Here is a 12,532-nt window from a genome sequence, read left to right on the forward strand (position 1 = left end):
GGCTTTAGGCTTACGACCAGTTTGTTATTTATTATCCATTGTAATTTTATGTGTATTTTGTAATATTAGGGTACTTCATTTGCTAATGTCAGAGTTGGTAGCCTACAACACTGCCTGCTTCCATGCCATGTGCAGGTTCAAAGATTGCCATGTTGGTGAATGTTATTACACAGGGACATCCACTGTTTGGTGTTGGCTCCGCCTTTGACAGCCACTCACCAAACTGAGTAAAATCTGGTAGGTGTGACAAATCAACTCAAATCTCTTTCTCTCCTTGGTCCTGGGGGAGGGGAGATCTCCCACCCACCTCATTAACCTATTGCCACAACCTTTACTGAGCACTTGGGGGTCACAATATGGTGGGCCATAGAAACTGGGGCTGTTATGGGTTACCCAATGCAGGTGTACAGGGTAAGCACTTACTTTGATTTTTGATTTGCTGTTCCCAGATGGGACTCAGTAGTAGCCTACTGGCACACAGTGGAACGATTATGGCTCAGCAAGACAGAGTGGGCAGCAAGTTAGGGGTATATTAGGCTATTATCCTGGGAGCAGTTACTTTTTTAACAAAGCATTAATTATGAACTCAGTCTGTGAATTGTATGTTCAGTTCAATTAACTGTTGGCGATACTTTGTTTCAGACTGTGCCTTAAGTAATATGCTTAGAAGTGGACTGCTGCGCTCATAGTTTTCCGATTGAATCTACTAGTTGATCTGGTGATCAGTTTATGTGGGGTGCTCTGGTGTGTTCTGATGCTCGCAACTGGAAGAGAATGCTCGGAACTCAGAAGATATGATCAGAATGCCTGTTCAGAGACACTCATAAAACAACCAGCCAGTATGGAGACATCAACACAGGATGCCCATTTGAACAGAGGATCAGTGATCAGTGGCTCTTGTAATTTGCTGGTTTGACTGAGTAGAAGCAGGCTTTTTTTTTTTTTGAAGGGCTTTCATTTGGCTGCAGAGAAGTTGCAGTTTCACTTACTTGTAGTACAACAGAGAGATATTTTATTGACAGCAGCAAGTCCATATTATACACAGTGCACAGTCCAAATAAATACACACAGATTAAGCAATGTATCACCTCTTAAAAAAACAACACAGAAAAAAAACTAAACAGGGAAACCCATTGGTGCTTAGAGTCGATCGATTTCATACTCTGCAGTTTCAAATGTGGCAGGAGGGAGTACACAGTTTATCTCCCGGCTGACAGGTGGGGGTGTGTGCTGGGGGTCCAGGAACCTTGTGGGCAGTTCAATGTCCAGCAGTTGCCCCACAGTATACTTTGTCTCCCCCTGGTGGTAGTAGAATTGGCCTGCGGTAGCGGTGGGGATGGCATTGGCGGCGCCATCCTTGGGCCAGAGGTTGTTGAAGCTGCGCAGACGCACCACGTCCTTGTTCTCGCGGGTGCATGGCAGCAAGGCGCGTACGTCCCTGCGGAACTTGGCACTCATGCCGAAGTAGATGAGCGGGTTGTAGAAGCTGGCGGACTTGGCAAACATGCGGGTGAGGATGCTAGTGATGTTTGGCACATGGTAGCCCCAGGCTGACCACAAAGACACTGTGGCATAGGGTGTCCAGGCCATAATGAAGGCAGTGCAAATGACAATTGAGACCTAAAAGAAAGAGTATTTTGATATTATTTACTTTACAGGGTATTACATTTTATAACACTATAATATACAGAATCCCTGATAGAGGCAATGGTGAAGGAAAGGACATTAAAGTCAATTTAATGATTTACTTAAATGTCCAGATGTCCCATTGACGTACAGTATGGGCAGACACCAACAATCACCAAAGCCATTTTCTCAGAGACATTCATTGTTGTCGCCATATAATAACCCTTACTCAAATTCCAAATGAGTATTTTGAGACCATTTTACAAGCAATCAGGCAGTCTGCATTTAACACTTGGATTAGTGCGGTCTGTTTCTTAAATGCTCTGTTTGAGGCTCCTCACTTTATTCGTTTGCACGTGGAAGACAACTCTGCCACTCCTGTCTGGTGTCTGCTGTGTGCATCTCAATGACTTCTTGGTTAAATAAAGAGGAAAAAAACACCCACATTTTTGAAAGCTGTTGATTTGGTACAATGAATATTTACATAGACATAATGACTCATGAAAGGATTTGGAGGACATGTCATGGCACGTCTAACCCTTGTGCTGTGTTAAGATGATTCAAGACTCGAATAAGATGGATTTATTTTACCCTTACAACAAAGGGCAGACAGCGGCTTCAACTCACCCTGGTGACGTCTCTCTCCACCTTCCGGATGTGTTCGGTGATGAAGCCATCGGCGGTCATGGTGTTGCTGGTCTTCACCATAGTGATAATGGACACGTAGGAGAAGAGCATGATCAGCACCGGCACCAAGAAGCAGGAGAAGAGGATGGAGATGATGTAAGACTTGTAGATGGTGGAGTAGTTGGCCTTGTTCCAGTCAATCTCACAAGTGCCATAGCCATGGTCTGGGGAGAACATTTCAGAGGAGATGAGTTCCTCATGTCAAAAATCCTTGGTTTATGAAAAGTGCATATAACACACACCAAAGATTCTTTTATGGGGTACTGGCCACTGGTAAAAAGTTCAATGATATAGGGAAGTGCCGCACACTCTGGCTCCATACTGTATGAAAAGGTTTATTAGGTAATGATGTTTCGGCCTATAGGGTCTATAGGTATGATCTGATGAAGGCCCTATAGGCCAAAATGTCATTACCTAATACACCTTTTCATATGGAGCCAGAGTGTGCGGCACTTCCCTATCTTTATCTCATTATTCCCAAAATCTTTGGTTTGCCTAGAACTGTTGGTCTTGTCAATTATGCTTTAGCTTGTAAGCTTTATAGAAATAATTCAGACTATATTGAGTGTACTTAAATACAGTAGACATCAGGCCTCATGGAGAATGTAGTGTGAGCAGGTATAATCTTTCTTTCTTTTCTGCAGAAGCCCTTGTTTGACAAATACATGTTTGCCATAACTGGTCACAAGTCAGGCAACAAAGGCAAAGGAAAAAAAAGCTTGACTTTTCCCACCTTTGTAGCTGCCCCAGCCAATGAGAGGCACCATAGCCCAGAAGAAGGCTCCAGCCCAGATGCACATCAGAGAGACATGTATGGTGCTGGTCCTTATACAGTATGCTGTGAAGGCAGAAAAGAAACAGGCAACTCCTGGGTCAGGTTCACTTCCTCAGTCCTAATCCTGATACTCAGGCCTTAGTCTGGGTAGGTGCTGCCAGTAAGAATGGATGGTTGACTGATAAATGTACTTTTTTGTTTTGTTTGATTGTGAAATAGTTGTTGATGCATTGAATTTTCCCAACATGAGTCATCTGAATAGGGGCCTACATGGAATCTTCAGTAGTCTTACATAACACTGTTATGTCTTTGAAGTGTTTCACATACAAATCTAATGTTATTCAAGGGAAACAAAAGGTCAGCAACCATAAATTTAGCAGGGTCAGCAAATTAAACCTAGCCTGGACTGCATTTGTTGTCATATCCTTATGCTCTCAATAAGTTTTATTTCATATCATATTTGAGAAAACATTGTGCACTTTTTTGCACAGCTCTGCGAGTTGAATAGGACTACTGTACTGGACATGGTGCTACTCCACTGAATTGGGTGTGTGAGTATAAATTGCCCAAGCGGTTTCACGCCTGCTTGAGGCTTATATCTCTGTAAACATTATCGCCGTGCAAATGTGGTGCAAAACAAATGAGGGGAAACCTTAAGTGTGCCATTCTCTTGTTGAAGTTATGAATGTCAAATTGTGGCATTTTACGAACAATGGGCTTCTTTCTCGGCTGGGCCAGGAAGTGGTGATCAGTGAAAAGGCCCTCTGTTAACAGAGCGCATGCAAGTTTATGCTCTGGGTGAAGGAAAAATCAATTTTGGGAAGCACAGACGCGCAATACATGATTTGTCACCTTTGCAAGATGTGAATAAAAGTGTATGGGCCCAATTGAAATATAATATAATATCTAACTGAGGTCAGAGTAACATAAATAAAATGAGTTCAATGCAGATCATGTCTATATTGCTTCAGCATGCCTCCTGTGCCCTTCAGTTTGATGATTCCATGCATTTTTGTGACTGAATGTTTGTATTGCAGTATGTCTCTGCCTTTCTCCTCCATTCTAATCAAGCCTAATTAATTAGTGAATGAATACTACTGTAAGACTTTTCCATGGCAACAGTGTAATGTAAACAGCAGTCAGACAGGAATCAACAGGTAGTGGAAAGAAACCCAAACCCACACACTTACACACAGCCATGCACACATGCAAACTCTGTATTTCGTCTGCCTATTAAAGGGAATTAGGTGTTAATTAATATTACTATGCAAGGTCGAAGTACTCCCAAGTGCTATTGCGCCACACATTGTAGTTCTCCTGTTTATTCGCTTGGAAAATCGCCACGTTTCATGTTGTGTGACCTTACACATTTTTATCAACTACTCGTGCAACTGTATTTAAGTAGGGAAAACATGGATGTTTTAGATTACCTCTATCTTCCTCCCTCTATGGCTACGTCTGAGCCCGCTAGCATAGCAACATGCTAACACATTCGCGCCGCGCACCAGAGCATTTGAGTGCACGTACCGACACGGGAGAGGTATGACTCAACTCGTGAAAGTTAAGGTAAGAACATATATTAACTGACATTGGGTGGCGTGTTCCTTTAAGATACACCCTATTTAAGCAATTGCATTCATTATCAAATTTGCTATGGAGATATCATTTCCAAGGCGTATTCATGCATGGACTGTTTGAGCTACTTCAACATATCATTTTAATCGATGTGTCTGGTTATTGTGCACCTATCATTACATTACATTACATTTGGCTGACACATTATTAACCAAAGCGACTAACAACATGGTAAACAGTTTAAGTTTTAAAGCAATTCTCAACCATTTTAGGACAATTTAAAAACAGTAGAGTACAGTAATAATATGTGCATCAGTGAGTGCTGTTTTTAACAGTTACGTGTCAGTTCAAGACGGCTGGTAAGTGCTAGGATCAGCAAGACTTGTTGTAAGTGGTGCTATGAGAGGAGATGTTCTCTAAAGAGCTGGGTCTTCAGGAGTTTTTTGAAAATGGAGAGGGAGCAGAACCGGAGACTACTTTGTAGGCAAGTGTTAGAGCCTTGAATTTGATGCGGGCCGCCATAGGTAGCCAGTGTAGCTGGATGAGCAGCGGGGTAACAAGTGCCCTTTTGGGTTGGTTGTAGACCAGGCGCGCCGCCACGTTCTGGGTCATCTGAAGGGGTTTCACTGCGCAGGCTGGGAGACCTGTCAGGAGGGCGTTGCAGTAGTCGAGTCGTGAGATGACTATTGCCTGAACCAGAAGTTGGTTACCTATCAGACCTACCTCTGTTGGGATGGCAGCCTTTGATGTATCTGGTGGCGCTGATGACTGTCAAGGTGTTGATGCTGGCAAGGCCAAAGAGCAGCGTGAAGAAACCATCCACCTGAGGGAGGAAAGAAAGAATTGGGGAGGATGTGGAGAAGAGGAGAAAAAGAGAGGAGGAGAAAAAAGACAGCGCAAAGATCAGCAGGATGTTTGAGTCTCAAATTGCATCTGCCATCTGTGCAGTGCCGCCAGCTCCAGACTGTCTATCACCTGGGGCTAGATTACTGTCACACAAAGCTGGCCGCCCGAGTGCTTTGATCTCTTTGGCATTAATTTAGTTAGCTTGATTGTTGTTTGCTTTTGTCTGTGTCAGATAGTATCTCAGTCAGGCCCTCAAGGCTTTCACTAGGCCCTCTGCTACATTCTTGTCCATCATCGCTGGGTCTCACACAACTCTCAGTAATGATGGGGTTAATAACATGTCCTAGAGGAAAGTGTTAACTTAAGTACAGCTCTGTTTAGAATTAAGTTCTGTATACCAGTGGTTCTCAACCGGTGTGCCGAGGCTATAGGCCTATTTTTTTAAATGCATCAGTGGCACAGCTTCTTAATTAAAAAGCTCAGTCAGTACAACTCTACTGTAGATAATGATGGGGTTAATAACACATCCTAGAGGAAAGTGTTAATTAAGGTACAGTTCTGGTCAGAATTACGTTCTGTATACAAAGTGCTAGCCCTTTGCTAGGACGTAATTGCTTTACATCAGTGTAAGAAGAATGCAGATATAAACAAACTCCATCTGGTACAACAAAGTTAGCATATGGAAATGACTCTGACATTTAGACGATGTATGCATGGGTAGAGAGATTTAGGATGGTTAACTCCAAAGTTAAAGTCAAAAGTTGATCAAAATGTGAATATGGGTCCTTAAAACTATTTCCGAATGTTCATTCAGTTTATTGGTATCAACATTCCAAGACTCAGGAAAGAGATCTGCAACAGGTCAAGCAGGAAAGAGAGCAACACAACACATTTTCATTGTTGATAAATTAGTTTTCTAGCCTGGGAATCCCCATACAAACCTTCAGCAAATTTGTGATTTGCTCTGCAGGTCCATCTGGCCAAGAGGCCATTGAAACCCATTTCCAACATTCCGAAAACACGGGCACGCAAATACAAATGCTAATCAAGGATACAAGGATACAAGGAAGTTTATTGTCACATGCATATAGTTACTGGAAGTAAGAAATGCAGTGAAATTATGTCTGGCCTATTTGTGCATTTATGGGGGTTTAGTAGATTAAGTGGCAAGGGCTGCATAAGAAAAGTGGGGGAGGATTGGAATGGGGGCACCAACAAGGAGCACCCAAGAGCAACAGGGGCAAGGAAAAACTCCCTTAAGGAAGAAACCTTGGGCAGATCCACGGCTCAAGGGGCTACCCCAACTGCCAGGGGTCTTGGTGTGTGTTGGGGGGATGACAGGGGAGATGGGATAGTGTGCTGTGTATGTGGGGAGAGGGCAGTGTGCAATATGTGTATTGGAGAAGCTTCCTCATGAGACAATGTGCTGTGTATTGGCAATTGGGGCAGTGTGCTGTAAGTATGTTGGGGATGTGTGTTGGAGAAGCTTCCTGATGAAATAATGTGCTGTGTATGTAGGGGAGGGGGGGGGGGGGGCAGTGTACTGCAAGTATGGTAAAGGGACTTACTATTGCAAGCAGAGTACTGTATGTATGATGGATGTGAGTGATGACAGTGAAGATGTGTGTGTGGGCGGGAGGGGAGTGGAGCAGTGACTGTGTGTGTGTGTGTGTAGTGTGTGTGTGGGTAGCTGGGGGCAGTGTGCTGTAAGTATGTAGAGGATGTGTGTTGGAGAAGATCCTGAAGACAATGTGCTGTGTATGTAGGGAGGGGTGGGCAGTGTGCAGCAAGTATGTAGAGGAGGCTTACTGTAGCAAGCAGTGTGCTGTATGAATGTGAGGTGATGACAGTGATGATGTAAGTGTGTGTGTTTTTTGTGTGTGTGTTGGGGATGGGGGTGGGGTGGGGTGGGGCAGAAAGGCTAGGCAATCAAGGACATGGGTAGATGGAGGAGAAATCAAAAATAATAAATAAAAAGTTCTATGGAGATGTGCAAAAGTTGGAGAAAGTCAGATATGTGTGTGTGTGTGTGTGTGTGTGTTTTGACATGTGATGAAATAAGAAAATAAATAAAAGGTCTGTAGCATAGGGAGATGTAAAAGTGCTAAAAGTGTTGTAGGTGTGTGTGTGTGTGGGGGGTCATGAGTGCTGAGGATTGAATGTGTGCAAAGTCAGTATAGTGTGAGTTCAGAGTTCGGATGGCCTGGGGATAAAAACTTCTCCTGAGTCTCTGGCTTTGTGACTACATAGGAGTCTTCTTGATTTCAGCGGTAGGAATAATCCATTGTTAGGATGAGAAGAGTCCTTCAGAATCTTTTGGGCTCTTAGGAGTACTCCTCTGGAATAGATATCTTGCAGAGCAGGTAGTTGAGTTCTTATAGTATGTTCAGCTGAGTGCACTACTCTCTGCAGAGTACTACAATCTCTAACTGTGGAGTTCCCATACCAGGTGATGATGCTACCTTAGAACACTCTCAACCGCTGAAGTGTAGAAGGCCTTCATGATGGATGTAGAAACTTTGAATTTCCTTAGCTGACGAAGGAAGTAGAGTCGTTGTCTGGACTTCTTCAGAACATATTGAGTGTTAACAGTCCATGTTAAATCTTCAGTAATGTGGACACCAAGGTATTTAAAACTCGTGACTCTCTCTACAGGTTGCCCGCTGATCATTAGTGGGGTGTAACTGTAGTTCTGCTGCTGCCTTCTGTAATCCACTACCATTTCCTTGGTTTTATTGATATTCAGTGTCAAGCTGTTAGATTGACACCACTGTGCCACCTCATCAACCTGATCCAAGTAGAACTGTTCATTGTTGTTACTAATCAGGCCCAAGATCACTGATCAAGATCAGCCCTAATCTGGCATGGACGTGTATTTCTTTTGAACTGAGTGAACAACTGCATTTAAAACCTTCGTTTACAAGATTGTTATACCCTACTTCTGAAGAGTTGAAAGCACCGATTTAAGTTTAATTTCACTGCTAGTTACGCCCCTGCTGAAAGTTCGTCAATGAACCTTTTCCAGACCCACTCTCAATTGAGAATGGTCTGGTGCCAGTGAGTTTTCAGGTACATTGACACTATTCTCCATTATGTTTATGTTTCCCATTAATTCCAACTTTAGGAACAATTTTCCCACAGTATATTCTTCCTGAAGCATTGCTGAGTACGTAGTACATGTGGATAATTTATCATCAAGTTTCCCTGGTCCTTACTCTCGTTCTGAACCCTCATTTAGAGCAGAGGGTCAAACCCTGTCCAGTAAAAACATTTTTGAGATCTCACACCCCTGGTAACCATTGACATTGCAATGGATACTGCCCTGATGCGGAACCTATTAGAGCCAGATCTCTTCACAAGTGAGCAGCTATCTCAGGAAGTGAAGTGGAATGAGGTTATCCCAATTTACATGACAGAGTGCAGTAGGCACCCAGGTCATCTATCACCCCTGAAACCCGCTCCTCAAACTCTTGCCATGCCTGAACCCTCTGTGAGGCCATGACTACTCTCCCGACGTTCCCAGGGCTCCAGTCCTTTCTGCCCAATCAGGGCCCATGAAGACGTGAACGGAATTCCAGGACTGTGCAGACCGCTCCAACCACCACCTCCCCTTCACCCCCCATGCCCCCAACATGTACCTGTTCGTGTCCCGTCACGCTGATGCAGTAATCTGCTAATGCTTCTCACATGCTTGTCTCACTCCCTCGCTCTCCTTACCTCTCTACCTCTTTCACTCGTCGACTTCATTTCATATTTCTCTCTCTTTCTCTCTCCCTCTCATTTTAGTTCCCTCACTTTGCCACCTTTCACAACAGAACCTTTAATCTCTCTGTACTGCTGTCACCTCTCTTTCTGCTCCGCCTCCCCCTACAGGCCTCTGTCACTTTTCCCACACACTTTCCTTACTACCCTTCTTTATCTCTTTCTCTCATTCTCTTTCCCTCCCTCTCTCTCATTCTTCCTCCCTCTCTATTTGTACGTTTTCCTCACCCGATTCTCCTTCTGTTCTTCCATTGCTCTATTCTCTCCGGCGAAGTGGGTGAGTGTTAAGGTCAAACATCGGCAAAAGTCTCCATCTTTCCCTCCCTCGGGCTTGCTCACTCCCTCCCTCCCTCCCTCTGCAGAACAGGCTGTCATGACTGAGAGATGAGCTCATGACACGTGCTCCGTCTGGAACAAAGATGTGTTCACCTCGCCTCGTTATCTCCCTAAACCGGCTTCCACTTATACAGAGGACCTCTTCAGAACTATGATTGAAAGGACCCAACCTGTTGTTGTTACAATATTTTTTTCCTCTCCAACGCCTCTCCTCCATACACACACATACACACACTCACACCTTTCACACTGTAACAATATCATGGGCTCCCCTTCACACTAGCCCCAAGCGAAACAAAATGAGCTTTACAAATTCCAAGTGGAACGTGAGGTAAGTGCCAACTATGTCACCGCATCCTTAAGTTCTTACGCTCAGCCCTAGATGTGGCCACGCGCTGTTGTTTATGTAAATGGAAAGCTTTTAGGTTAAAGCTCTAGCTCCGGTTTCATTCCGTTCTTATAGTTCCTAAAGGGACATTCCACATAGGCTACTCCACGTAAATATGTGTACATCAGTCTTTATGTACTTTCAGCCACAGACCTCTAGACAAGTTTGAGCACTTTTCACCAAAGTCCTCACACATTTAACTGGTATTGAAATAATCCCACAACAGCTTCAGCTTCTAAAGCCTCAGAAATGACCGTCCTGCCACCCAATTGAATGTGAAGTTTATCTCCCTGCTCTGGGCCAGGTTCACACGTTTGCAGCCAGTGAAGTAAAGACCAGTTTCCCCCGTGCTACCCCACCAACGGCCGCCAACTCCCGCTGGCGTAATCTTATTACAGATTAACCTCCTACCCACATGGAAGCACTGATAATCACTTAATTCACGGAACCCCTGCCATTCACTGGGGTATTGTATTGATTAAAAGAGCGCTCTTATTAACAAATGTCCTGAAGCTACTACAGTTTAGTCCCACTGTAACCATTTATCCTTGCAGGAAATTGCGTCCAAATGCTGGTCAAATCCAAGCTTTCATACCATAAATAACTAGTATTAAAATAAGCACTTTGCAACCCATTGAAGGTGAATTTTGGCTAAATTGCATGTCGGCCATCGACACATAACAAGCCAATTCAAGCAATCAAAATAGTTAGATCTGAAATTACCCTGAGGTATCTGAAAATAGTTTTACCTTCTAAAGCACTAAATGTCTTTATGTCCCCAATTCATTTCTTCATAATGCACTTCAATCAGTATGAGAAGTTAAAACCAAACAGCCAAATGCAAAGCTGTTTACCCAGCTGTTTACCAAGTTCAAATCATACCTGGCAGGTCCAAATCCATTTTATTATGAATCCATCATCCCGAAAGATATTGAAGATCTCTATGATTCCTCTGGAGTATCCAAACACAGAAATGCAGGCATCAGATATTGCCAGGTTGAAGGTCAGATAGTCTGTTGGCTGTAGGGAAGCCCTCTGCTTATATAAAACAAATATAACCACACAGTTCCCCAACCAGGAGAGGCAACCTGTAAAATATATACAAACACTATGCTTAACAACAGTAAGATATCAGAAAAACATTGTGCATAAGCAACAGTTATAATTTTTACTGGCAAAAGGACTGCTTTGGTGCTGTGAGGATATTCACCTTGTGTCTAAAAGGACTCCTATCATAGTCTAGAAACCACATTTCTGATTGCAGGCTGTCGTCAGGAGGACTTCGCCATCAAAGAGGAAGTGTAGCTGGACGCCAGCCACAGTCTATTGGTCTGGTGCCCAACTGAGTTCACCAGGAAAGCTGACTGACATTGAACCTGTTTCAATTATCTACATGCCAACCACTCAGTGGACGGTGTGTGATAATAGGAAGTCCATGCTGTCCTTGTGATTTTTATGTAGTTCTCTATATACTGGTAACATTAGTGGGCACATAGTGCTTAGTCAGTGGTGCAGAGCAAGTGTTTGAAATCACTATTTGAAAAACTATGATTGATATTTAAAAGGTGCGACATAATGAAACATATTCATACTCCACATTCAGACAGCTAAAGTCGAGTCAAGTCAAGTCAATTAATCTATATAGCACATTCAGTGGTCTAGCTACCTGGCTTCCATACAGTCCTTATTTGTACTTACATCTGAGTAATTGGACTTGATAAGGGGTTAATGGGTGCATGCCAGCTTACAACTTTACAACTATAGCAGTGGTAAATAGCCTGGCAGCAATAACAGATTTATACCTTGTGTTATCATCAAAACCATAATTACATCATCCATACACAAAAACAACACACACACACACATTATATTCACACACAAACATGCAAACACACACCTACACCCACAGGCACATATACACACAAGACACACACAAGAAATGTGTTTGTGAGAAGTGAAAAGTAAACATACCTATGACCATCAGGTACACCCCAATGAAGAGCTCAGCCTGCTCTGACAGAGGAGGCTCTGTCTCCACAGTAGTGAGGTTGTTGTTCCTCCAGGGGATATTTACGATCTTCACTGGGATCTCCACTGACATGGTAAAGTCAGGGCCCTTGCGAGTGATGAATGAATTCATAGCTGCCTAAATAATGCCACTGACCCAGTTTCTGTGGAAATATGATAGTGTCCCATGCGAAAGATCATGGGCACTTCTTCGAACCGGCAAACTCTGGAGTGCCAGGGCACAGGCTGGCCAATGGCAACGTGAGCAGCTCTAATCCAATTTTTGTCTTACGGATGAAACAGATGGAGTCACTGAGATAGGGAAAGCCGGGTGCCGCGTGCTCATTTGGTGACAATGGAGTAGATTTGAACGCTTAGAACAAAACTGAAATGCTACACAATAAACAGTTTGAATATATGAGGTATGCAATGATGTGAAGTGAGAAATGTGTGATATTTAATTAGACTGACAAAAGTGCTGAGATATAACTGTACAAAAATAACATAGTTAGGTGTACAGAGATTATTAC

General features: G+C 43.4%; 1 protein-coding gene across 1 annotated transcript; it reads right to left on the reverse strand.

The window, feature by feature from the left end:
- Positions 1 to 1,004: 1,004 nt before the first annotated feature.
- Positions 1,005 to 12,251, reverse strand: LOC125311806 (opsin-5-like). Its single transcript, XM_048270142.1, has 6 exons — positions 11,967 to 12,251; positions 10,878 to 11,083; positions 5,387 to 5,486; positions 3,047 to 3,151; positions 2,254 to 2,477; positions 1,005 to 1,620 (listed from the first exon to the last, which is right to left on the reverse strand). The coding sequence occupies exons 1-6, from the start codon at positions 12,133 to 12,135 to the stop codon at positions 1,141 to 1,143; spliced, it is 1,284 nt and encodes a 427-aa protein (XP_048126099.1). The 5' UTR covers positions 12,136 to 12,251; the 3' UTR covers positions 1,005 to 1,140.
- Positions 12,252 to 12,532: the final 281 nt, after the last annotated feature.

The sequence above is a fragment of the Alosa alosa genome, chromosome 18, assembly GCF_017589495.1.
Source record: "Alosa alosa isolate M-15738 ecotype Scorff River chromosome 18, AALO_Geno_1.1, whole genome shotgun sequence".
Lineage (NCBI taxonomy): Eukaryota > Metazoa > Chordata > Actinopteri > Clupeiformes > Clupeidae > Alosa > Alosa alosa.